Raw genomic sequence first — 24,106 nt, 5'->3', positions numbered from 1 at the left:
GGGATTTTGGCCGCGACGCCGCGTTGGGTCGCGCGCCTAATTTAAAGTATAAACTACAAACCTAATTTCAAACTAGTTTCATCCAATATTTGAATAAATATAATAATAATAAAAAATAAACACCTTGTTCGCAGCACAATAATATCAACAGATGACATCAAATAAAACGTAATAAACAGGAATAAAATAATCTGTAACCAGAAAAATATTACTGTTGCTGTTACTGGAAAGTTTCACAATATACAAAAGGTATTAAATTTGTTTTTCTATAGACCAGTGATATTTTTGTTTAATACAGCAGGAAATATTTTCCAGGCTTTAAGATGACAAAGTCATTGAGAGATTACAACTACAGCAGATTTAAAACTTTAATTTATTTTCTCAATGTGTTTGTTTGCAAAAAACTGTAGAATAAAGACATCATAATGTTTAGCTATTTATTTATGTTTGTGTTTCTTGTTTTACAGATGTTGACCTTCAGCATTAGGAGCCACAATTTGGTTCATCCTCTATGAGAGGATGTTTTCTGTTCCAGACAAGTTTCATCCTGCCTTTGACAATGACATCTTGGGCAACAACATCTGTGCTGCTAGTAAATTTATTTATGCTAAAACAATTTATATTTTCATTAGAAAAGTGTTTTTTTTACAAAATGGTAATTTTATAAGTGATTTAAATTCTGTCTTCAGAATCAGATCCATGATTTATTTACAGTTTCTTTTTAAGTTTGACATATCTTGAAAACAAATTCCCTTTTTGCGACACACAAAATACATATTTTAAAATGTATAGAAGTTTTGCCAGAGAGTTTTACTGTCAGAAACGATTGACATGTACTGATGTTACTGATTATGTTATTGGTGTATTTATTCTCTTTAAAACATTTCGGTTTCACAGAAAAGCAAAAAGAGAAATATGTCATCAAATTTGGATTTCTGGAATTGAATTGAATATATTGTTGTGTTTCTTGATATAAATAGTCTTGTAAAGTTGCTTAAGATGAAATGTGTTGTGAATTGGAACTTCATAAATAAACTGAATTAGGGCTGTTGTAAAAGAATATTGTAGTAATGAAGTAATCTATAGAATATTTTTATAATTAATCGAGGAATCAGATCTCTCTCTCTCTCTCCATTCCTACCATTCGCTCCAAAACCATGACAACGTGATTCCAACAGCAAAAAAGTTTTTGTACTCCAACCATCGCGCCGCAAAATTCAACAATCCTTATTTGTCGACAAAACGCCACACAATTCAACACCATGCTGCTACTAGCACTTCACAACAACTCATAGGCAGTAGTAATAGCGCTGCCCTCCACAAATAATGACCCTGGTGGAAACGGTGCTACATAATAAAACATAATTTAACGAAGCTTCAAGGCAGATACATTTTCCTCCAGGAATTTTAATAATCCAGGAACTCGAATCTTTTCAGCCCTAAACTGAATTAAATTCAATAATTGCAGCAACTAATGCTAAGAACAGGTTGACCTCTATTAGAAGCTAATCTAATAATATAAATAACTGTTGATATAAATTAATGTTATGCTGACATAGAACTGCTAAAATGTCTCATCAAAGCAGGATAAACAATAAATGATCTTAAAGGGAAATGCTGCTGTCAGCTACAATCTGATCCTAATTGTTAGAAAAAATGTTTTTCTTTTCACAGGTGATTCAAATGACAAAAATCAGAGTCGATTCCATCACATGTCATCTAACTGAATACAGGATAGGAGAAGAGTGCTGTCCTTTGTGTTCTCCTGGTATGTTCCAGTTATGAATTATTGTTTATTCTGATATTTATACTCTGTTATAGATAGGCTGCTTTCATTGCCTGAATCTTGTTCATCATGCAACCCATCTTATTCTTTAAAATGATAAACTGTTTATTTTTCAACAGGTCATCAAGTCAGAACAGACTGCACAGAGTTTAAAAGTACAATCTGTCAGAAATGTTCAGATGGGACATTTATGGACCTGCCAAATGGACTAAAAAGATGTAATCCATCTTCTACCTGTGATTCAGGTGCCGTTATGTTGACTTTGTTTTCTATTTTTATTTTTATTTTTTTTATGAAATCATTTTCACATCTGCTTCCTCAACTACACAAACAGTTGTGTTCAAATATCTGCAGTGTGTTAAAATCTTTTATATTTCAGCAATAAATGCTTCACTCACTCCATGTTGTTCCTTTTCTACTTTCAGTTTATGAAAGTTGGGTTTGTTGTTTTCTGTCACTTTACATCTGATACATATTCACTTACAATGTAGAAATATAATTTCTATAAAATCAGTGCTAAAACTGGTTAGTGATGTTGCTGTTATTTTGAACACAAATGTAAATTATGTAAACGATTCAGATATTATTCAGCTGGACAAACTGTCTGACTTAAAGATGTCTTGAGTTTCACCATGTTGCTGTTAGTTTTCTCCATACATGTGTAATCTGAATATGTTCACAGGAGCTGGGCTGAAAGTAAAGCAACAATGTGAACGATCTGCAGACACAGTTTGTGAACCAATGGAGGGATTCTACTGTACAGACCTTAAATCAGGAGGTTGTTCTGTAGCACAGAAACACAGGAGCTGTGAACCAGGACATTACATCAGCAGGATGGGTTGGTCTGATTCTCTTCAACATATAAATACTTTTATTTTTAGATTAATTCTGACTTTTGAAAAGAATAAACTGAGTTACATGTTGGTCAGAACTAAAAATCAGATCAGAATCTTCTGACTAACTTTAAAGTGATTTGTGTTTCTCCAGGAACAGCCTCCACAGACACAGAATGCTCTGAATGCAGCAGTGGATCATTTTCTGATGGAACAATGTTGTCATGTCAGCCTCACACACAGTAAGCTGGTCTCTTACAAACAGCATAAACACAGGATAATGTTTTACCAAATGATTTACCTGGATTCATGTTTGTGTTATTTCAGATGTGAAAACGAAAACCTTCAGCTGATAAAAGCAGGAACAGCTTCAACTGATGCTGAATGTGGAGGAAAAAGTTACAACACCACAGGAATTGTGATCGGTGTTTTGGTGGTTTATTTATTAGTTGCAGCAGCAATTGTTGTTGTTGTTGTTCTCTGGAAAACTAAAAAAATTGAAATACCAAGTGAGTTGAAAAAAACTGTAGTTAAAATATTATCAGCATTTTATTTTGTACTGTTTTAATAATTGTAACATTTCATTTTTAACAGACATTTGTACAAAACGACAAAAACCCCAAAGGGTAAGTAGGTTTTTAACTGAACTGTAATGTGAACAGATATTGATAACAATATTTAGTTTAGTCAATAATTTGTCTTGTCTTCTACATGAAAGGACCAAGCAGAAGAAGAAGAACAGAGAGTTTGTTTGAATGTACAAGGTAAGAAGAACTTTGTTCTTTACTTAATACTAATAGTATTATTATTATTATTATTATCATCATTATTAATAATAATAATATAGGATAGATAGTTTTTTCTGGTCATTGTTCTGAAATACTGAGTTTGATTATTTTCTCTAAGGAATGAAATAAACGTCTTTATAGTCTAAAATCTGATATCAAGGATTCTGGTTGAGCAGCTGTCTGGATGTTTCCATTAAAATCTAATAGGTTTGGTAACTTTTCTCTATACAGGACAATAAACACACTGATGGTGACAAGCTACTAGCTAGTAGCCACAGCTTCCCTGGGACAGTCTAACAGAAGTGATGCTACCAAACATTGACACCACCAGGTCCTCTGATCAGCACCAGCAGGCAAGGCAAGTGAACTATCTTGCAGAAGGACGCAACGACAGAGATCGGTGGAGCAGGAATTAAACCAGCAACCTACCAATTGCAGGGTGAAGTTTTACCACCATCGTCAGTAAATGAATTTCTCCATGTGAAACCAACCTCAGACATTTGTACAGTTTTATAAAGAAACCTGATGATCCACCAACTTTAAGATCATTTTATTGATATTCATGTTCTGCTTCACAGGAACCTGACATAAAATGTTAACATTGCTAATATGTTTCATATTTTCTGAAAACCTAGAAACACCTGAACAAATATTACAGTTTTTATTGTTTTTCTTTTGCAGATAGAAATGCACAAATGAATAACTTTGTACATAATAAATTTCATTTTATTAAATACCGTCATGCTTTTATTGTCACAAAGACATATTCACCATAGTGACTGTTGTAGCAAAGTGGTGAAGAAGCGAATTACCAGATCCATTCATGTGTTCATTTGTTCTGCTCAGTAGAGACTATAGATTATATAATTTTAGATAAGAAGTTAATTTAGATGCCAGCTGAGAAATGAAGAAAACCTGAAACTGGAGTCGTTGCTATGTTGAATTTTCTGCTTCTGACTGTAATAATAATATAGTCAGACTCTGACTTGTTTTGATGTCTCTTTGAAGAACAGATATATATATTTTATATTTAATAGGGAGGAAAAATAATGATAAATGTGAAGGATGTGGAGAGAAAGAAAATGTAGAACACATTGATGAACTAAGACATGAACATGAAAGGAAGAAATTGAGAAGAATGGTTGGAAGCACAGGTCAAGAATGGAGTCTTAAAGGAATATTATGTAATGAATGAGGCATAATGCATATTTACAGAATAAGGAAAGCATTATTTATTTATCTTCAGAATACAAAATTTAAAAATTGAATTTGATAGATGTAAAGAAATGTTGCTACACACTCGTGTACAGCAGGTGGCGGTATACACCTTAAATTTGCTTGTGATCCGCCATAATAGAAAATAATAAGAAAAAGATAGAAACGAAGAAGAAGAAGAAAAGAATAGAAACGAAGAAGAAGAATAGAAACGAAGAAGAAAAAGAATAGAAACGAAGAAGAACTCCTTCAGATTCTTCGGCGTTTGTCCACAATCTTTCTCGAAGGATTGTTTGGAGAAACACGGAAGACTGAAAATATGAACCTAAACATTTTCCATAGTACTTAGTTCAGCTTTGCCTCCATCTGGTGTTTTACCACTTTTTGCGACTTCATGGAAATCGATGTATGTCCAGAACAAAGTATTCTAGAAGATAAGAGAGAAGGAGACTCCCTGCTAAACCATTTCCAGACACACGTCAGTCTGATGCCAAGATAATGTCAGCAGTGTTTGCTCCTGCACTTACATTAAGATCCAGAACTTTCCCCATGTGGTCGGTTCTGGTAACAGATCCAGAGGAAGAGAAGGAGCAACAGGATGAATCCAATAATGGTGAAGTTTCAAACAGTGGTGGGCTGGCACAGAGGAACAAAATGGTTCATCATATGCATTCATGTACAGAGGTGTGGAAAAAAATAGTTGTTCACTTTCTAATTTTCTTTTGTTACATATTTGTCACACTTCACTGTTTCAGAAAATAAACCATTTTAAATATTAGTCAAAGACAACAAAAGTAACAAAACAGACATTAAGCTGACAAAACAAAAATAAATTGCAGTTTTACTTATTAAGAAAGAAAAAAGTTCAAACCTACATGACCTTGTGTGAAAAATTGATTTCCCTGACCTGTTAAATCATAACATAACTGGTTTATCACACCTGAGTTCATTGTCTCTAGCTACAACCTGGAATGGTAACTGTCTGCCACAGCTGATCTTAATCAAGCCATAACCTGCCTGACAAAATGAAGAAGATCAAAAAAAAAAAGCCAGACATCATTCTGAGGTCCAGAGAAATTCAGGAACAAATGAGAACGATCAAAAAGAACTGACCTTGATGATCCTCAAGACTTAGGAAAACTTTCTGTGGACTCTGTGTGTGTCCCACTAGATGTGGAGTAAAATAGCACAGCATTCAGAAAAAGATCACACCAGCAGTAAAACATGATGGTGGTAGTGTGATGATCTGGGCTGTTTTGCTGCTTCAGGAAGATTTGGTGTAATAAATATAACCATGAATTCTGCTGTTGAGCAAAACAGCTTGAAGGAGAACATCCTGTCATCTGTTGGTGACCTCAAGCTGAAACCAACTTGGGTTCTGATACAATGAGCCCAAACACACCAGCAAGTTTGGACACATCTTCTAATTCAATGGGTTTTCTTTATTTTCATGACTATTTATAAGGCAAGAAATCCCACTTATTAACCTGACAGGGCACACCTATGAAGTGAAAACCATTTCAGGTGACTACCTCTTGAAGCTCATCAAGAAAATGCAGAGTGTGTGCAAAGCAGTAATCACAGCAAAAGGTTGCTACTTTGAAGAAACTAGAATATAAGGGGTATTTTCAGTTGTTTTACGCTTTTTTGTTTAGTGCATATTTCCACATGTGTTATTCATAGTTTTGATGCCTTCAGTGTGAATCTACAATGTCAATAGTCATGAAAATAAAGGAAACTCATTGAATTAAAAGGTGTGTCCAAACTTTTGGTCTGTACTGTATATATACACACACACACACACATTTGGCGTCCCAATCCACACTTCACTCCAATAGATGGTTGTAATTATTTTTTTTTGCCAACCACCAATAAATCTCAAGAAGAGGAAGAAAAAGAAAAAGAGGGAGCCGAATCTGAAGGTAACAGAGCAGAATCGACACAAAAACTGCAGCTGGCATAAAACTGGTTTGTGACTGAACTCCTTCATCATCCTCAGGTTGAGGATGATGGAGATGATGAGATGGATTTAGGTGACTGGACTCCAGTGCGTGGTAGTAGAGGATCGGGAAGAGAGAGAAAAGAAGATAACTTGTCAGAGACACAAAGTAGTAAACAGAGTCTTGAAGGAAATAGTTTGGATGAAAATAACGTAGTTTGTAAGAGGAAAGTTAGGGAGGAATCTAAACCAATCATAAAGTTTAGGAAGGAGGATGAAGGTATTCAACTCAGTCCGTTAGCTCTGTTGAGAAAATTAAAAAAAGAAGTTTGGAGAGCTGACATTTGCTAAGATCCTTAGAGATGGGAATCTGTTGGTTACAGTGAAAGATGAAGAACAGAAAAACAAAGTGATGAACACCCAGAGTATTTGTAAAAAAATAAGATTACTCAGATAAAGATTGTGGGAGAGGATAAAATAGTAAGAGGGGTGATCAGAGGTATTCCAGTGGGGGAAGATTTAGAAAAGTTCAGACGCAGTATTTATGGAGGTGAAGTCAGCAAAATGAAAAGATTGATGAGAACAGCTGAAGGTGAAAGAAAGTCAATAGTAGTATAAATTATGCAGAAGCTGCTAAAAGAGTGAAGCCAAGAGATGTGATAAGGCAATAAGAGGCTATAGGGGCAGAAGGAAAGGCAGGAGGACAGGAAGACAAAAACTGATCATCTTACAATGAAACGCTAGAAGACTTATTGCAAATGGACAAGAGTTTAAAGGATTTGTTAGAGAATTTAAAGAAGATCTAGATATTATATGTATCCAGGAAACTTGGCTTGATTTTGTTTTAAAAGGATATGAAAGCATTAGAGGAGACAGAGATGGAGGATCTGGAGGAGAATGTATAATATTCATAAAACAAGGAATTCAATTTAGATTATTAAGGAAGAGAGTTAGAATATATTGTTATTGAAATTTGGACAGTAAATGGGCAATTTAAAAGAATCAACTTCTATAATCCATGTAAAAGATTTTCCATAGATTTAATGGAGGAACTTGGTGTTTATTTAGAGGGTAAAGTTGTTTGGTGTGGGGACTTTAATGGGCATAACTCATTATGGAGTCATCATAATGATCAAAATTTGGATATCATAGAAGAAACAATGGATGTTAAAAATGTGGTATGTCTAAATGATGGAAGTGGAACCAGAATTAATTTTAGAGATAATACAGAGTCAGCAATTGATTTAACATTAGTTTCAAATTCTATAGCAGGTGTTTGTTTATGGAAAGTAATCAATAAAACAACTATAGGAAGTGATCATTATCCTGTTATGACTGAAATAAAGTTAAATATAGAGAGGTATTGTATAAAAGGGATAAAGAAATGGTGTTTTAGGTCTGCAGATTGGGAAACATTTAGGAATTGTAGTGAAATAAAAATGTTAAAAGTGGATATGAGTAGTAGAATTGATGATTTAAATTATGTAATGCTTTCTTAGAAGCAGCTAATCAGGCTATAAGGAAGGAAGGTGGGGGAAGGGAAAGAAGGTTTTTACCCTGGTGGACATCAGAATGTACTGAGGTTGTCAAGAAATGAAATAAAGCTTTCAAATTATTAAAAAGAAATTACAACTTTCAGAATCTGAATGAATACAAGAAATTGCAAGCAAATGTAAGAAGAATTATTAAAAATGCAAATAGAGATTATTGGAGGATCATCCATCCATCCATCCATCCATCCATCCAATCATCCATCCATCCATCCATCCATCCATTTTCTTCCTCTTTATCCAGGGTCGGGTTTCGGGGGTAGCAGCTTCAGAATGGAGGCCCAGACTTCCCTCTCTCTCTCCAGCCACTTGTTCCAGCTCCTCCAGGGGAATCCAAGGGGTTTCCAGGCCAGCTGAGAGACATAGTCCCTCCAGCATGTTCCCCTCCATGACATGGGACCTTATTATTTTTTCACAAACTCTTTAACTATGTTTATTTCTCTCTTCATCAACAACAAATCCTGTGGATTTGGTGACATTTGCTTCTTAGTTGCCAAAGTTATAAGGGGGAACCACATATTTTAGCTGCCTGAAATAATCTGTTCCCCCTCAATAACATGGGAACAAAATAATTTACCAACAAATCTTCATGAAGAGAAGAATAAACACAGTTAAAGACTTTCTGGTAAATTGATTTATTCCCATTTTATGGAGGGGCAACAGTGAGCTAAAATATGTGGTTCCCCCTCATAACTTTGTCAAATAATGAGCAAATGTTTTCAAACTTAGATGATTTATTGTTAATGATGAAAGGAATAAACAGAGTTAAAGACTTGCAGGTAAATTAGTTTCTTTCCATTTTATGGAGGGGGAACAGATAATTTCAGGCAGCTGAAATATCCATTCTCTCCTCTCCTCCCCCCATAACTTTGGGAAATAAAGAGCAACTGTTTCCAAATTCTCAAAAAATATTATGTGTGATAGCATGTAGTATACTAGAAATGTCCTTAATCCAGTAATCTGTCATATTTTACATTAGACCAGGATTTACCAGAAAGTCTACACTCTTATCTTTTCAGGAAGTCTTCATTTTTGTGCCCTGCTATCAACCAGCTTCCATCCTCTTATATCAGCAATGAAAAATGAGAAATACACACTACGTGTTGGAAAACTGTGTTTGGTGACTGACTTTTATTTGTCAGACTTAAGTGACAAAAGTTGGAAAAAGACCGATTCTCTTGGCGTTTAAAATAACAACACAAACCAGTGTAAGAAAACCTCGTTTATTTATTTATTTTACAATTTTTAAAACAACAGCTGCCGAATAAACTGAATGTTACAACCTTGACATGATTATATGAGTTGTTTACCGAGAAATCGATCAGGTGGGTGGGGTGTCAGCTTCACTCAGCTTGAAAATGGTCAGATCCGCCTCTCTGGCTGCAATGCGCGCTCCCGACGCAGGGGGAACAGATTTCCACAGAGGAACAGAATCACAAGATCTCTACAGCAGAACACGAAGAAAATCAACCACGGATCTTAGGACGTTGCTGACCAAATGAAATCATAAAGTGAATGTCTGACGATGATGAACATTCAACTGAAAACTAACTTCATCGCGATGTAAGACTTCAGGTAAAATTACATTGTTAGCTGCTCATTTCAGGCCTCTGTGTTTTTAAAGGCGGGCCTTAAACGCCGGTTGTTTTCCTCTGTTAGAAGAACTGGGTGGAGAAACACAGAAGACTGAAAATATGAACTTTGATGAGAGGAGTTCTGTTCTGTAGTTCAGGGATTAGTTTGAAACAAAGATATGAAAACTAGTGTTGCTACTGGTTAGAGTTTAATTAAAACTGTGAAACGAAAATGTAACAAACAAATCGCTTTTACCACATCAGTAAAACAGATTTAGACATGAAACCTGTAACTGTTTATTTGCTTAAGTTAATATGTTGCTTTTGTTGTTTATTGCTGAGAGATATCAAGGTTGAGCGCGTGAACAAGGAGACTATGGCAAGCCGTTTGAGGATAAATTCGGTTTCGTCTGACTTTCCGTAATTACATTGCAGCATTGGCGTAGGTTTGGGTGTGGACGGTCGTGACATGTCACGACCAATATTCAAGGGATATAAAATAGTCCCGACCAATTTTTGCCATATTAATTAAAAAAAAAAAAAAACATATGTATTTTTTAACCAAAACAAAATAAATAAACGAAAATCTACATTGATTAGTTTAATATTTCAATATACTACGCAGTGGTAGCATTCATTTTAAAATTCGCTGTTATGAACTATGACGACCCGCTATTGGCTCACAGAACGTGGATCTACGTTCTTTGATTGGCTGCAACAGGCGGCGGCCAGCTGGTCACACGCGGAACGGAAGCTTGGTCCATGGTGCTGAAAGTGAACGCGTCTCCTTCTGAGTTTGACATTTATTATGAGTCTCCATGTCGCCACCAAAAAAGAAAAGGACGACAGACATTAGAAGTTATTTCGCTACCTCGGCTGTAAGTACAGTGAGGGGACCCATAAGTTAGATATCTATCACGCAACGCATTTGTGGTAAAGTCCGGTGTTTAGTAAGGTCAGCACTGAATGTGAGGTAGAATAGGTCTGTTAAGTATGTAATACTTTTTCACATAGGATGCTCAGACAGCAGAGCAAGCAATTTTATGAATCTTTTTTCCTCTTAAATGCATAATATCTCAACAATTGGATCTTTTTCCTGAAGTGCAAGAAGTCATTTTTTGTTCTTATCTGCAATTGTATAATCAGTAGATCCAGAGGATATTTCTTTTGATCTTACTTGTAATGTTTGCTGAATTTTGAAAAGGAAAAAATTAAATGTTCTTGAACTGATCTGCTGAGTATGACTGTATCTGGTTGTATACACAAGATGTATGGTCTGGTTATGGTTGGGGGGAGGGGGTGATAAGCCAATGTTGTGCCCCCCCCCCCCCCCCCCCCCCACTGGTCAAAGATGGTCGGGGGGGGGGGGTAGTCAGTAAGTTGTAAGGTCCCACCAAAACTTAGACCAAACCTACGCCCTTGCATTGCAGATATCTAAAATTGCATCTTGACTAGACAAAACTACATTCTGACTATCCGGAATGGTAATTTAAGATATCTGTATTTACATTCTGACTAGGAATAATAATAATTCAAGATATCTGCAATTACATTTTGACTAGTCAAAATTCCTTTCAAGATATCTCAAATAACGTCACCGGAAGGGTCACACGTCCGTAATTATAATTTAAGATATCTCGAACGTAATTATGACTAGTCAGAATTACAATTTTAGATATCTGAAGTAAGAAATTGCGTGTAAGCCCCTCTTTGGCTGTACTGAGCTGTCCAAACAATTGCCTGAACATTCAATGGCGCTGGCAGTTTTGGACAAAATTGTAAGAAATTGCTACAATATAGAAAGAGTTCTTCAGAATGGGATATGCGGAGAGCGCGATTTTATCATATTAATATTAATATTCCGCAGCCCGGGCCAGGTCAAGTAATAACCAGCTGTAGTTTTTATGCTGCCTATAAAGCTATCTGCCTCTTCGGAAATGATAGTAAAGCCAGCCAGCTCTTGATTTTGACATGCTAGACGACACAAGGCATTACAGCTCCCTGCTTTAGCTCCTCTGAAAATAAAAGCGCACCTCCGGTTCATGTCTGATTCACACTTTAAGTTGCTTTCCAGCGTCTATAAAAGTTTAAAGCTTTGTGTTCATGCATTTGCAATAGGAAATTATGTATATCAGAATAAATGTATACATTGTGTGAAGTGCATAGTGTCACCTTTAGGAGACACGGACACCTGTAGAGGATAGACAGACATAGACAGACAGAGAAAAACAGATGTAAAAAGTAAACATTATGCTGAGGCATTTGAATATGATTCTATTTTAGGTGGTGGAGGTAGACCAGCTATTCATATTAGCTATAAGAGAGCAGATCGACTTTCTTTTGGCCCAAGGTGGGGCTTTGTGGTCCATGGTGGCATCGATGGATGTTCTTGCTTAGTTACTTACTTGAGCTGCAGCACAGACAATCACGCTTCAACAGTGCTATTTCATTTTCTCAAGGCAACAGGCCTCTATGGCTTACCTTCTAGTGAGGTCAGACCATGGTGACGAGAATGTGCAAGTGGCACTGGTGATGAACATCGGAGTCATCTAACTGGGGAATCCATCCATAATCAGAGAATTGAGCGTCTTTGGAGGGATGTGTTTTTACATGTTCTGGAACCATTTTATAGCACTTTTTATAATCTTGAAGATTCAGCCCTCTTGGATCACAGCAATGATGTGCACAAACTTTCTCTTCACATAGTTTTTCTTCCTGAGATTCAAAGCCGACTAGACCAATTCAGAAAGGCATGGAACCACCATTCCTTGCGTACAGAAAATAATAAAACACCAACACAAATCTGGACTGAACAGATGTTGGCAAACATGGGTGCCAACAGCAGAGCAACTAACAACGTGCTTGGGGAAAATTCCAACGCACCAGAGACTCTTGAAGAACTTCTGCAACAGCATGGCCTCTGGCCACTACCAACCACTGATGCTGAAGAGGTTCCTAGTGTAGTTGTAGAACCAACCCAAACCAGGCTCAGTCAGCAGCAACTTCAGTCAGTTAATCTTGCAGTCAATCATATTTCAGATCTGAAGGAGAAATACCAGGCCTGTTGTGCAGAAATAGCAAATGCTTTATTGATTTAAGTACATGTCACTATGTTTGAGGAGTGACAAACATCAATAACATTTGATCAAATGCATTGTTATAAAGATACAATTACTACAAATAAAACTCGGAACTGATATGAGTAGGTAACCTTACAAATTTAATTATAAAATGTTAAGGTGTTTAAAGACATGACAAATTAAATATACATTCTGGAGAGGGAAAGAACAATAGAAATTCTACTTTTGGAAATGTTCATGTAGAAATAACAAGTATATCCCAACCCCCTTTTCAAATGCATCTTTTGGAACCTTTGAGCTTCTTTAGAATTGGATTTTGTTTTTAATCCAAATGAGTCGAGTTCATTACATGAACTAGAACAATCATTACAAAAGATTAAACTACAATGCCCATTTACACAGAAAAAACAAACAAAAAAAAATCTTACCTAAGATTTCAAATAAGACACTTCAAATAAGACACAAGTAAGATATAAGTAACTTTTCATCAAGATATGAGCTTGTTTTAAGTCATTTTTTCCTTAATATTGATGAAGAAGAACTTATTACATTGTTAGATTATTTCACTTATAGCAAGGGACAGATGTTCAGTTATAAGTGAAATTAATATGCCAATGTAACTTGTGATGGCCAAATCCATGGCCACACTCTGATGTCGGTAACTCTTTTTATGCACAGTTTATTTTTTCATATAAACACAACAACACTTTAGTTTCAATAAAAACATTTATTAGTTGATTTGAATCCATTTGTTCTATTTGTTAGCGCGCACATTTAGTTAGCATATGTATTTATATGAAACTTAAAGTTAATTTTGTTTGCTTAAGATTAATTCTGTTTGTTTTCCCACCGGTACTTACCTTCCTTCTAGTTGCCAGACAAAGGATGGGGGCCAGAGCTCAGCAGGCTTAAATGCTGATTGGACTGCACCAACCAAAAAAAAACCATAAATTGTGAAGTCCAGCAGTGGAAAATTATACTTTTTTTTGTTTTTCCTCAGCTGTATTTTTATCATCATTGCACAGTTGTTGTTGAAGGAAGATAAACCCCTGGCTAGTAGCTTAAAATGTTAAGAAAACAAGAAAACAGATCAACATAAACCCAGAAGACATCCCCGTTGCCGTCATTGGTACGTGCCCTTTAAGACACGCTGTCCGTCCCTTCGTTCCTGCGTCCGTCCGTCCGTCACTGTGCTCAGTCTGTGTCTCTAAAGAACCAGCTTGCCAATGATGGCTCCAATCACAAAGAAGAGCAAGCACAATGCGAGGACGCGGGTTGTTTGAGAGGATGAGTCTGCAGACAGATGAAGATGAGCACAGTATTGAAATGCACTTGCCTTACACTGCTAAAGCCATGGAGAGCCACAAAGATGAGTTCAGCATCTTTAAACTCAATAATTGCTGACTAATTGTAGAATATGATTTTGTTGAGTTCCAATTCTTTTCATGTTTTTCCTGCTGGCAGGGGGAATTTGTAGTTTCTTTGTTTAGATAAGTTTTGTGTTTAAGTAAATGTTAGTATTTAAAGTTTAATATTTTTGATTTTCAGTTTTGGGTCTTTAGTTTAGCCAAACTTAGCTGTACTGTTATTTGTTTTTGTGTTATTTGTAATTGTATTCTGTTTAGTTACCCCTATTGTGTCTTAATCGGTCTGATCAGCCAGTATATAAACCCCTGTGTGTCATTTCTTTGTTAGGTCAGTTATGTTTGTTTGTGCAGCCAGTTTGTTTACATTTTTTGCCTGAGTTCAGTTTTGTTTCTTTGACCTCTTTTATGAGCTCAGTTTATCTTTTGTTATTTATAATCTTTGGGTTAAAATAAAAAAACCCTATTTTTCTAATATGTCCTGTGACTCCTCCTGTTTTTAACTTGGTCCATCAAAAGAACTATTTTTTCAACAATGCTAAATAATTAGACTTAAAACAAGCTCATATCTTGATGAAAAGTTACATGTATGTTAGTTTTATCTCTAATGTACTAAGAAATTTGCACTAGAAAGTATTCCAAAACTACTTGATAAGACCTTTTGTTTCTGCAGTGTGGCTCAAACATCCACCTTTAAATTGTGAAACCAAAAAGTGGTTAAAAAGACAGCAAATATTGCATTTACAATTCAATATTTTCCAAGTTTGGCCACTACATTACCTTTACTATAACTTTCTTTAAAACACATAACTTTTCAAAACATTCCAACTCTTTTTTAAAAGAACTGCTTATTACACTTATTAGCTGATTATGCAACACCAAAGGTAGGTGCCTGCAGCATCCCGTCTGTCATGTACTTTGTGAAAGACTCATAATCTGGGTGTACAGGAAGGTAGAGAACTATAAGGCAAGTATTTGCTTCTGGGAAGATTTTGTTGGCCTCATGGAGGAATTTAATTTGTGGACGATGGGGAAAGCCCAGTGGAGGCACCGTGGATGCTTCAGAATCAAACTCCAGTATCATTTCAAGGGCATTCTCCTTCTGAAAGACAAAATGTTGAAATTATTACCTTTGTTATAAGGTATCCAGCATGTACTCTTAAAGACATTGTAGGAGCCATTTCTCCATGTTCAGTTAAATCTTAGAATTTAGATTATTTAGTTTATTTGTATTTTGTTTCTTATTTTCTAGCTGATTAGAGACAACTCGCTGCTGATCGCCGGCCAGTTTGTCATTCCTGAGGTTTGAAAAGCCTCTATAGTTTTAAATTATTTGATAACTTGGCTTTATTTCTGAACCAAATATGAGGATTCGCAGCGACTCAATGTTTTAGTATTTTCCGTTACTGAATTAATGTCTAAATTAAAAAAGGGGGTTGCCACCTTTCATAAGTTTCAATAAGGAACGCCCACCACGGCTTCTCATGTAGATTATGAAAATTGTGAAGTGAAAATGTGAAAACCAATAATTTAATTTCTCATAATGAACAAAGACTGCGATGGACTGGCTACCTGTCCAGGTGTACCCGCCTCTCGCCCGCTGCTGGTGCGAGATGAGAACAAATCGCTTCAATACGGGACGCAAAATACTGGACTATTCCGTATTTTATAGGGCGAATAGCAACTCCAGTGCTAACTAAATAGGCTACTTAAATTATCCCAATTAATATTTCATTATTCCACTAGCACGAAGCTAACGTAGCCTGGTAAGCTACAGTTATACGAACCGACATCTGAACATCTACTTACCTTGACTTGACGTGGAAAAAGTCTTCTTGTTGCAGAGAATAAATTTAATAAATAAATTTCTTAATTTATGTCGAGCACAAGCTGCAGCGCTGAATATTGTGTTGAAAACACGAGCATTTGAGCTGGACTGACCTGACATTGTGGACCACGGACTAGCACAATAAAGTAGCCTAAGGCCAGAATGCCTGTCCGCCAAAATGTTAGTAAATCTGGGACGTTTTGACTAGACAGAAAGCTAATTCAAGATATCAGTAATGTCATTTTGACTAGTCAGAATGTCAATTTAAGATATCTTAAATGGAAAAGCTGAATAATTTAAGATATCTCTAATTCATTTAGAGATATCTTAAAAGGAATTCTGACTAGTCAAAATTACAATTCAAGATATCTTTAATTTAATTTTGTCTAGTCACTATTTGCTTTTAAGATATCTATAATTTAGTTTTCACTAGTCAAAACTACATTTCTCCTATCCAAAAATACATTTAAGATATCTTGAATTATGTTGTCATTCGAGATGTCTTTAGTTAGAATTATGACTAGTCAAAACTAAAATCGAGATATCTTGAATTTACTTTAGTCATAATTTAATTGTAGATATCTTACATGTGTATTTCAGATTGTCAGTTAATTCATTGTAGATATCTTGAATTGAATTCTCCATACAACTCAATGGTAAATCTGACGTCATTTCGACTAGTCAGAATGTAATTAGAGATATCTTAAATCGTTAAAACATGTAGTCATAAAACAATTTGAGATATCTGGAATGTAAGCGCGGTACAACAGAATTGATGTTAAAACGGCTTGCCATACTTTCCATATGCGCACAACTCGGCGCGTGTGCAGAGCTTCCTGTCTGGTATTGCAAACCTGAAGACAAGACGAAGCGCAACAACCACGGATCTTATGACATTACTGACCAAAGTAAATCATAAAGTGAATGTCTGACGACGATGAACATTCAACTGAAAACTAACTTCATCGCGATGTAAGACTTCAGGTAAAATTACATTGTTAGCTGCTCATTTTATGCCTCTGTGTTTTTAATGGCGGACCTTAAACGCCGGTAGTTTTCCTCTGTTAGAAGAACTGGGTGGAGAAACACTGAAGACTGAAAATATGAACTTTGACGGAGAGGAATTTTGTTCTGTAGTTCAGGGATTAGTTTGAAACAAAGTTATGAAAACTAGTGTTGCTACTGGTTAGAGTTTTATTAAAACTGTTTATCTTTGTTTGGCAACAAACTCGTGCTGTGTTAATAATTTATGGGTGGAACGAAAGTGAAACAAACAAATCGCTTTTACCACATCAGTAAAAAACAGATTTAGACATGAAACCTGTCAGTTTATTTGCTTTCGTTGCTTGTCTTAAGAGTTCGCGTTGAGCGGGTGAACGCGGGGAAGATGCGTAGCGTCATCACTCAGCGGCCACGACGCCTAATTTAAAGTATAAACTACAAATTTAATTTCAAACTAGTTTCATACAATATTTGAATAAATATAATAATAAAAAATAAACATCTTGTTCGCAGCGCAATAATATCAACAGATGACATCAAACAAAAAGTAATAAACAGGAATAAAATAATCTGTAACCAGAAAAATATTATTGTTGCTGTTACTGGAAAGTTTCACAATATACAAAAGGTATTAAATTTGTTTTTCTATAGACCAGTGATATTTTTGTTTAATACAGTAGAAAATATTTTCCAGGCTTTAAGATGACAAAGTCATTGAGAGATTACAACTACAGCAGATTTAAAACTTTAATTTATTTTCTCAATGTGTTTGTTTGCAAAAACTGTAGAAGAAAGAAATCACTAATGTTTAGCTATTTATTTATCACAAGTCATATTATCACCTCAACATTCAACAACAGCATCACATGCTGCACGATTTCCTAATATTCTGCAGCCCTGCTTCATGCTGCAGTTCCCAGAGTTCCTACAGGTTAACAATGTGTTTGTGTTTCTTGTTTTACAGACGTTGACCTTCAGCATTAAGAGTCACAATTTGGTTCATCCTCTATGAGATGTTTTCTGTTCTAGACAAGTTTCATCCTCATCCTGCCTTTGACAATGACATCTTGGGCAACAACATCTATGCTGCTGGTAAATTTATTTATGCTAAAACAATTTATATTTTTATTAGAAAAGTGTTTTTTTTTTTTTTTGTTTTTTTTTACAAATGGTAATTTTATAAATGATTTAAACTCTGTCTTCAGAATCAGATCCATGATTTATTTACAGTTTCTTTTTAAGTTTGACATGTCTTGAAAACAAATTCCATATTTGCTACACACAAAATACATATTTTAAAATGTATAGAAGTTTTGCCAGAAGGTTTTACTGTCAGAAACGATTGACATGTACTGATGTTACTGATTATGTTATTGGTGTATTTATTCTCTTTAAAACATTTAGGTTTCACAGAAAAGCAAAAAGAGAAATATGTCATCAAATTTGGATTTCTAGAATTAAATTGAATATATTGTTGCGTTTCTTGATATAAATAGTTTTGTAAAGTTGCTTAAGATGAAATGTGTTGTGAATTGGAACTTCATAAATAAACTGAATTAGGGCTGTTGTAAAAGAATATTTTAGTAATGGAGTAATCTATAGAATATTTTTATAATTAATTGAGGAATCAGATCTCTCTCTCTCTCCATTCCTACCATTCGCTCCAAAACCATGACAACGTGATTCCAACAGCAAAAAAGTTTTTGTACTCCAACCATCGCGCCGCAAAATTCAACAATCCTTATTTGTCGACAAAACGCCACACAATTCAACACCATGCTGCTGCTAGCTCTTCACAACAACTCATAGGCAGTAGTAATAGCGCTGCCCTCCATAAATAATGACCCTGGTGGAAACGGTGCTACATAATAAAACATAATTTAACGAAGCTTCGAGGCAGATACATTTTCCTCCAGGAATTTTAATAATGCAGGAACTTGAATCATTTCAGCCCTAAACTGAATTAAATTCAATAATTGCAGCAACTAATGCTAAGGACAGGTTGACCTCTACTAGAAGCTAATCTAATAATATAAATAACTGTTGATATAAATTAATGTTATGCTGACATAAAACTGCTAAAATGTTTCATCAAAGCAGGATAAACAATAACTGATCTTAAAGGGAAATGCTGCTGTCAGCTACAATCTGATCCTAATTGTTAGAAAAATGTTTTTTATTTTCACAGGTGATTCAAATGACAAAAATCAGAGTCGATTCCATCACATGTCATCTAACTGAATACAGGATAGGAGAAGAGTGCTGTCCTATGTGTTCTCCTGGTATGTTCCAGTTATGAATTACTGTTTATTCTGATATTTATACTCTGTTATAGGTAGGCTGCTTTCATTGCCTGAATCTTGTTCATCATGCAACTCATCTTATTCTTTAAAATGATAAACTGTTTATTTTCCAACAGGCGAACAAGTCAGAATAGACTGTACAGAGTTTAAAACTACATCCTGTCAGACATGTTCAGATGGGACATTTATGGACCTGCCAAACGGACTAAAGAGATGTAATCCATGTTCTACCTGTGATTCAGGTGCAGTTATGTTGACTTTGTTTTCTATTTTTTTTTTTTTTTTTTTTTTTTATGAAATCATTTGCACATCTGCTTCCTCAACTACACAAACAGTTGTGTTCAAATATCTGCAGAGTTAAAATCTTTTATATTTCAGCAATAATTGCTTCACTCACTCCATGTTGTTCCTTTTCTACTTTCAGTTTATGAAAGTTGGGTTTGTTGTTTTCTGTCACTTTACATCTGATACATATTCACTTACAATGTAGAAATATAATTTCTATAAAATCAGTTCTAAATCTGGTTAGTGATGTTGCTGTTATTTTGAACACAAATGTAAATTATGTAAACGATTCAGATATTATTCAGCTGGACAAACTGTCTGACTTAAAGATGTCTTGAGTTTCACCATGTTGCTGTTAGTTTTCTCCATACATGTGTAATCTGAATATGTTCACAGGAGCTGGGCTGAAAGTAAAGCAACAATGTGTAATATCTGCAGACACAATTTGTGAACCAATGGAGGGATTCTACTGTACAGACCTTAAATCAGGAGGTTGTTCTGTAGCACAGAAACACAGGAGCTGTGAACCAGGACATTACATCAGCAGGATGGGTTGGTCTGATTCTCTTCAACATATAAATACTTTTATTTTTAGATTAATTCTGACTTTTGAAAAGAATAAACTGAGTTACATGTTGGTCAGAACTAAAAATCAGATCAGAATCTTCTGACTAACTTTAAAGTGATTTGTGTTTCTCCAGGAACAGCCTCCACAGACACAGAATGCTCTGAATGCAGCAGTGGATCATTTTCTGATGGAACAATGTTGTCATGTCAGCCTCACACACAGTAAGCTGGTCTCTTACAAACAGCATAAACACAGGATAATGTTTTACCAAATGATTTACCTGGATTCATGTTTCTGTTATTTCAGATGTGAAAACGAAAACCTTCAGCTGATAAAAGCAGGAACAGCTTCAACTGATGCTGAATGTGGAGGAAAAAGTTACAACACCACAGGAATTGTGATCGGTGTTTTGGTGGTTTATTTATTAGTTGCAGCAGCAATTGTTGTTGTTGTTGTTCTCTGGAAAACTAAAAAAATTGAAATACCAAGTGAGTTGAAAAAAACTGTAGTTAAAATATTATCAGCATTTTATTTTGTACTGTTTTAATAATTGTAACATTTCATTTTTAACAGACATTTGTACAAAACAACAAAAACCCCAAAGGGTAAGTAGGTTTTTAACTGAACTGTAATGTGAACAGATATTGATAACAATATTTAGTTTAGTCAATAATTTGTCTCGTCTTCTACATGAAAGGACCAAGCAGAAGAAGAAGAACAGGGAGTTTGTTTAAATGCACAAGGTAAGAAGAACATTGTTCTTTACTTAATACTAATAGTATTATTATTATTATTATTATCATCATTATTAATAATAATAATATAGGATAGATAGTTTTTTCTGGTCATTGTTCTGAAATACTGAGTTTGATTATTTTCTCTAAGGAATGAAATAAACGTCTTTATAGTCTAAAATCTGATATCAAGGATTCTGGTTGAGCAGCTGTCTGGATGTTTCTATTAAAATCTAATAGGTTTGGTAACTTTTCTCTATACAGGACAATAAACACACTGATGGTGACAAGCTACTAGCTAGTAGCCACAGCTTCCCTGGGACAGTCTAACAGAAGTGATGCTACCAAACATTGACACCACCAGGTCCTCTGATCAGCACCAGCAGGCAAGGCAAGTGAACTATCTTGCAGAAGGACGCAACGACAGAGATCGGTGGAGCAGGAATTAAACCAGCAACCTACCAATTGCAGGGTGAAGTTTTACCACCATCGTCAGTAAATGAATTTCTCCATGTGAAACCAACCTCAGACATTTGTACAGTTTTATAAAGAAACCTGATGATCCACCAACTTTAAGATCATTTTATTGATATTCATGTTCTGCTTCACAGGAACCTGACATAAAATGTTAACATTGCTAATATGTTTCATATTTTCTGAAAACCTAGAAACACCTGAACAAATATTACAGTTTTTATTGTTTTTCTTTTGCAGATAGAAATGCACAAATGAATAACTTTGTACATAATAAATTTCATTTTATTAAATACCGTCATGCTTTTATTGTCACAAAGACATATTCACCATAGTGACTGTTGTAGCAAAGTGGTGAAGAAGCGAATTACCAGATCCATTCATGTGTTCATTTGTTCTGCTCAGTAGAGACTATAGATTATATAATTTTAGATAAGAAGTTAATTTAGATGCCAGCTGAGAAATGAAGAAAACCTGAAACTGGAGTCGTTGCTATGTTGAATTTTCTGCTTCTGACTGTAATAATAATATAGTCAGACTCTGACTTGTTTTGATGTCTCTTTGAAGAACAGATATATATATTTTATATTTAATAGGGAGGAAAAATAATGATAAATGTGAAGGATGTGGAGAGAAAGAAAATGTAGAACACATTGATGAACTAAGACATGAACATGAAAGGAAGAAATTGAGAAGAAAGGTTGGAAGCACAGGTCAAGAATGGAGTCTTAAAGGAATATTATGTAATGAATGAGGCATAATGCATATTTACAGAATAAGGAAAGCATTATTTATTTATCTTCAGAATACAAAATTTAAAAATTGAATTTGATAGATGTAAAGAAATGTTGCTACACACTCGTGTACAGCAGGTGGCGGTATACACCTTAAATTTGCTTGTGATCCGCCATAATAGAAAATAATAAGAAAAAGATAGAAACGAAGAAGAAGAAGAAAAGAATAGAAACGAAGAAGAAGAATAGAAACGAAGAAGAAAAAGAATAGAAACGAAGAAGAACTCCTTCAGATTCTTCGGCGTTTGTCCACAATCTTTCTCGAATGATTGGAGAAACACGGAAGACTGAAAATATGAACCTAAACATGTTCCATAGTACTTAGTTCAGCTTTGCCTCCATCTGGTGTTTTACCACTTTTTGCGACTTCATGGAAATCGATGTATGTCCAGAACAAAGTATTCTAGAAGATAAGAGAGAAGGAGACTCCCTGCTAAACCATTTCCAGACACACGTCAGTCTGATGCCAAGATAATGTCAGCAGTGTTTGCTCCTGCACTTACATTAAGATCCAGAACTTTCCCCATGTGGTCGGTTCTGGTAACAGATCCAGAGGAAGAGAAGGAGCAACAGGATGAATCCAATAATGGTGAAGTTTCAAACAGTGGTGGGCTGGCACAGAGGAACAAAATGGTTCATCATATGCATTCATGTACAGAGGTGTGGAAAAAAATAGTTGTTCACTTTCTAATTTTCTTTTGTTACATATTTGTCACACTTCACTGTTTCAGAAAATAAACCATTTTAAATATTAGTCAAAGACAACAAAAGTAACAAAACAGACATTAAGCTGACAAAACAAAAACAAATTGCAGTTTTACTTATTAAGAAAGAAAAAAGTTCAAACCTACATGACCTTGTGTGAAAAACTGATTTCCCTGACCTGTTAAATCATAACATAACTGGTTTATCACACCTGAGTTCATTGTCTCTAGCTACACCCTGGAATGGTAACTGTCTGCCACAGCTGATCTTAATCAAGTCATAACCTGCCTGACAAAATGAAGAAGATCAAAAAAAAAAAGCCAGACATCATTCTGAGGTCCAGAGAAATTCAGGAACAAATGAGAACGATCAAAAAGAACTGACCTTGATGATCCTCAAGACTTAGGAAAACTTTCTGTGGACTCTTTGTGTGTGTCCCACTAGATGTGGAGTAAAATAGCACAGCATTCAGAAAAAGATCACACCAGCAGTAAAACATGATGGTGGTAGTGTGATGATCTGGGCTGTTTTGCTGCTTCAGGAAGATTTGGTGTAATAAATATAACCATGAACTCTGCTGTTGAGCAAAACAGCTTGAAGGAGAACATCCTGTCATCTGTTGGTGACCTCAAGCTGAAACCAACTTGGGTTCTGATACAATGAGCCCAAACACACCAGCATGTTTGGACACACCTTCTAATTCAATGGGTTTTCTTTATTTTCATGACTATTTACAAGGCAAGAAATCCCACTTATTAACCTGACAGGGCACACCTATGAAGTGAAAACCATTTCAGGTGACTACCTCTTGAAGCTCATCAAGAAAATGCAGAGTGTGTGCAAAGCAGTAATCACAGCAAAAGGTTGCTACTTTGAAGAAACTAGAATATAAGGGCTATTTTCAGTTGTTTTACACTTTTTTGTTTAGTGCATATTTCCACATGTGTTATTCATAGTTTCGATGCCTTCAGTGTGAATCTACAATGTCAATAGTCATGAAAATAAAGGAAACTCATTGAATTAAAAGGTGTGTCCAAACTTTTGGTCTGTACTGTATATATATACACACACACACACATTTGGCGTCCCAATCCACACTTCATTCCAATAGATGGTTGTAATTATTTTTTTTTGCCAACCACCAATAAATCTCAAGAAGAGGAAGAAAAAGAAAAAGAGGGAGCCGAATCTGAAGGTAACAGAGCAGAATCGACACAAAAACTGCGGCTGGCATAAAACTGGTTTGTGACTGAACTCCTTCATCATCCTCAGGTTGAGGATGAT

General features: G+C 35.3%; 2 protein-coding genes and 1 long non-coding RNA gene across 6 annotated transcripts in view; 2 read left to right on the top strand and 1 right to left on the bottom strand.

The window, feature by feature from the left end:
* The window catches only part of LOC116721371 (tumor necrosis factor receptor superfamily member 14-like), a 1,133,408-nt gene that overhangs the window by 6,873 nt on the left and 1,102,429 nt on the right, over positions 1-24,106 (bottom strand). The gene's annotated exons all lie outside the window — the stretch shown is intronic.
* On the top strand, positions 465-21,616 carry LOC116721423 (tumor necrosis factor receptor superfamily member 14-like). Of its 3 annotated transcripts, XM_032565130.1 has the most exons (10): positions 465-540; positions 17,994-18,051; positions 19,148-19,241; positions 19,379-19,504; positions 19,944-20,099; positions 20,249-20,336; positions 20,422-20,603; positions 20,689-20,720; positions 20,813-20,858; positions 21,114-21,616. In XM_032565130.1, exons 1-10 carry the CDS (start codon positions 512-514, stop codon positions 21,119-21,121), a joined length of 819 nt encoding a protein of 272 aa, XP_032421021.1. In that variant the 5' UTR covers positions 465-511; the 3' UTR covers positions 21,122-21,616. The 3 variants fall into 3 exon arrangements, with proteins under 3 accessions (XP_032421021.1, XP_032421032.1, XP_032421040.1); XM_032565141.1 differs by lacking the exons at positions 465-540; positions 17,994-18,051; positions 19,148-19,241; ... (3 more) ...; positions 20,422-20,603; positions 20,689-20,720 and adding exons at positions 1,669-1,768; positions 1,906-2,031; positions 2,469-2,624; ... (1 more) ...; positions 2,947-3,128; positions 3,214-3,245; XM_032565149.1 differs by lacking the exons at positions 465-540; positions 17,994-18,051; positions 19,148-19,241; ... (5 more) ...; positions 20,813-20,858; positions 21,114-21,616 and adding exons at positions 1,669-1,768; positions 1,906-2,031; positions 2,469-2,624; ... (3 more) ...; positions 3,338-3,383; positions 3,639-4,141.
* LOC116721528 (uncharacterized) lies at positions 9,484-14,178 on the top strand. 2 transcript variants are annotated; one of them, XR_004339615.1, is made up of 2 exons: positions 9,484-9,686; positions 13,637-14,178. It is a non-coding gene; the product is annotated as an uncharacterized LOC116721528 (long non-coding RNA). The 2 variants fall into 2 exon arrangements; XR_004339616.1 differs by lacking the exon at positions 13,637-14,178 and adding an exon at positions 9,771-10,594.

Source organism: Xiphophorus hellerii, chromosome 1 (genome assembly GCF_003331165.1).
Source record: "Xiphophorus hellerii strain 12219 chromosome 1, Xiphophorus_hellerii-4.1, whole genome shotgun sequence".
NCBI lineage: Eukaryota > Metazoa > Chordata > Actinopteri > Cyprinodontiformes > Poeciliidae > Xiphophorus > Xiphophorus hellerii.
Note: the sequence above shows the minus strand (reverse complement) of the source record. Positions and strands in the feature narration are given on the sequence as shown.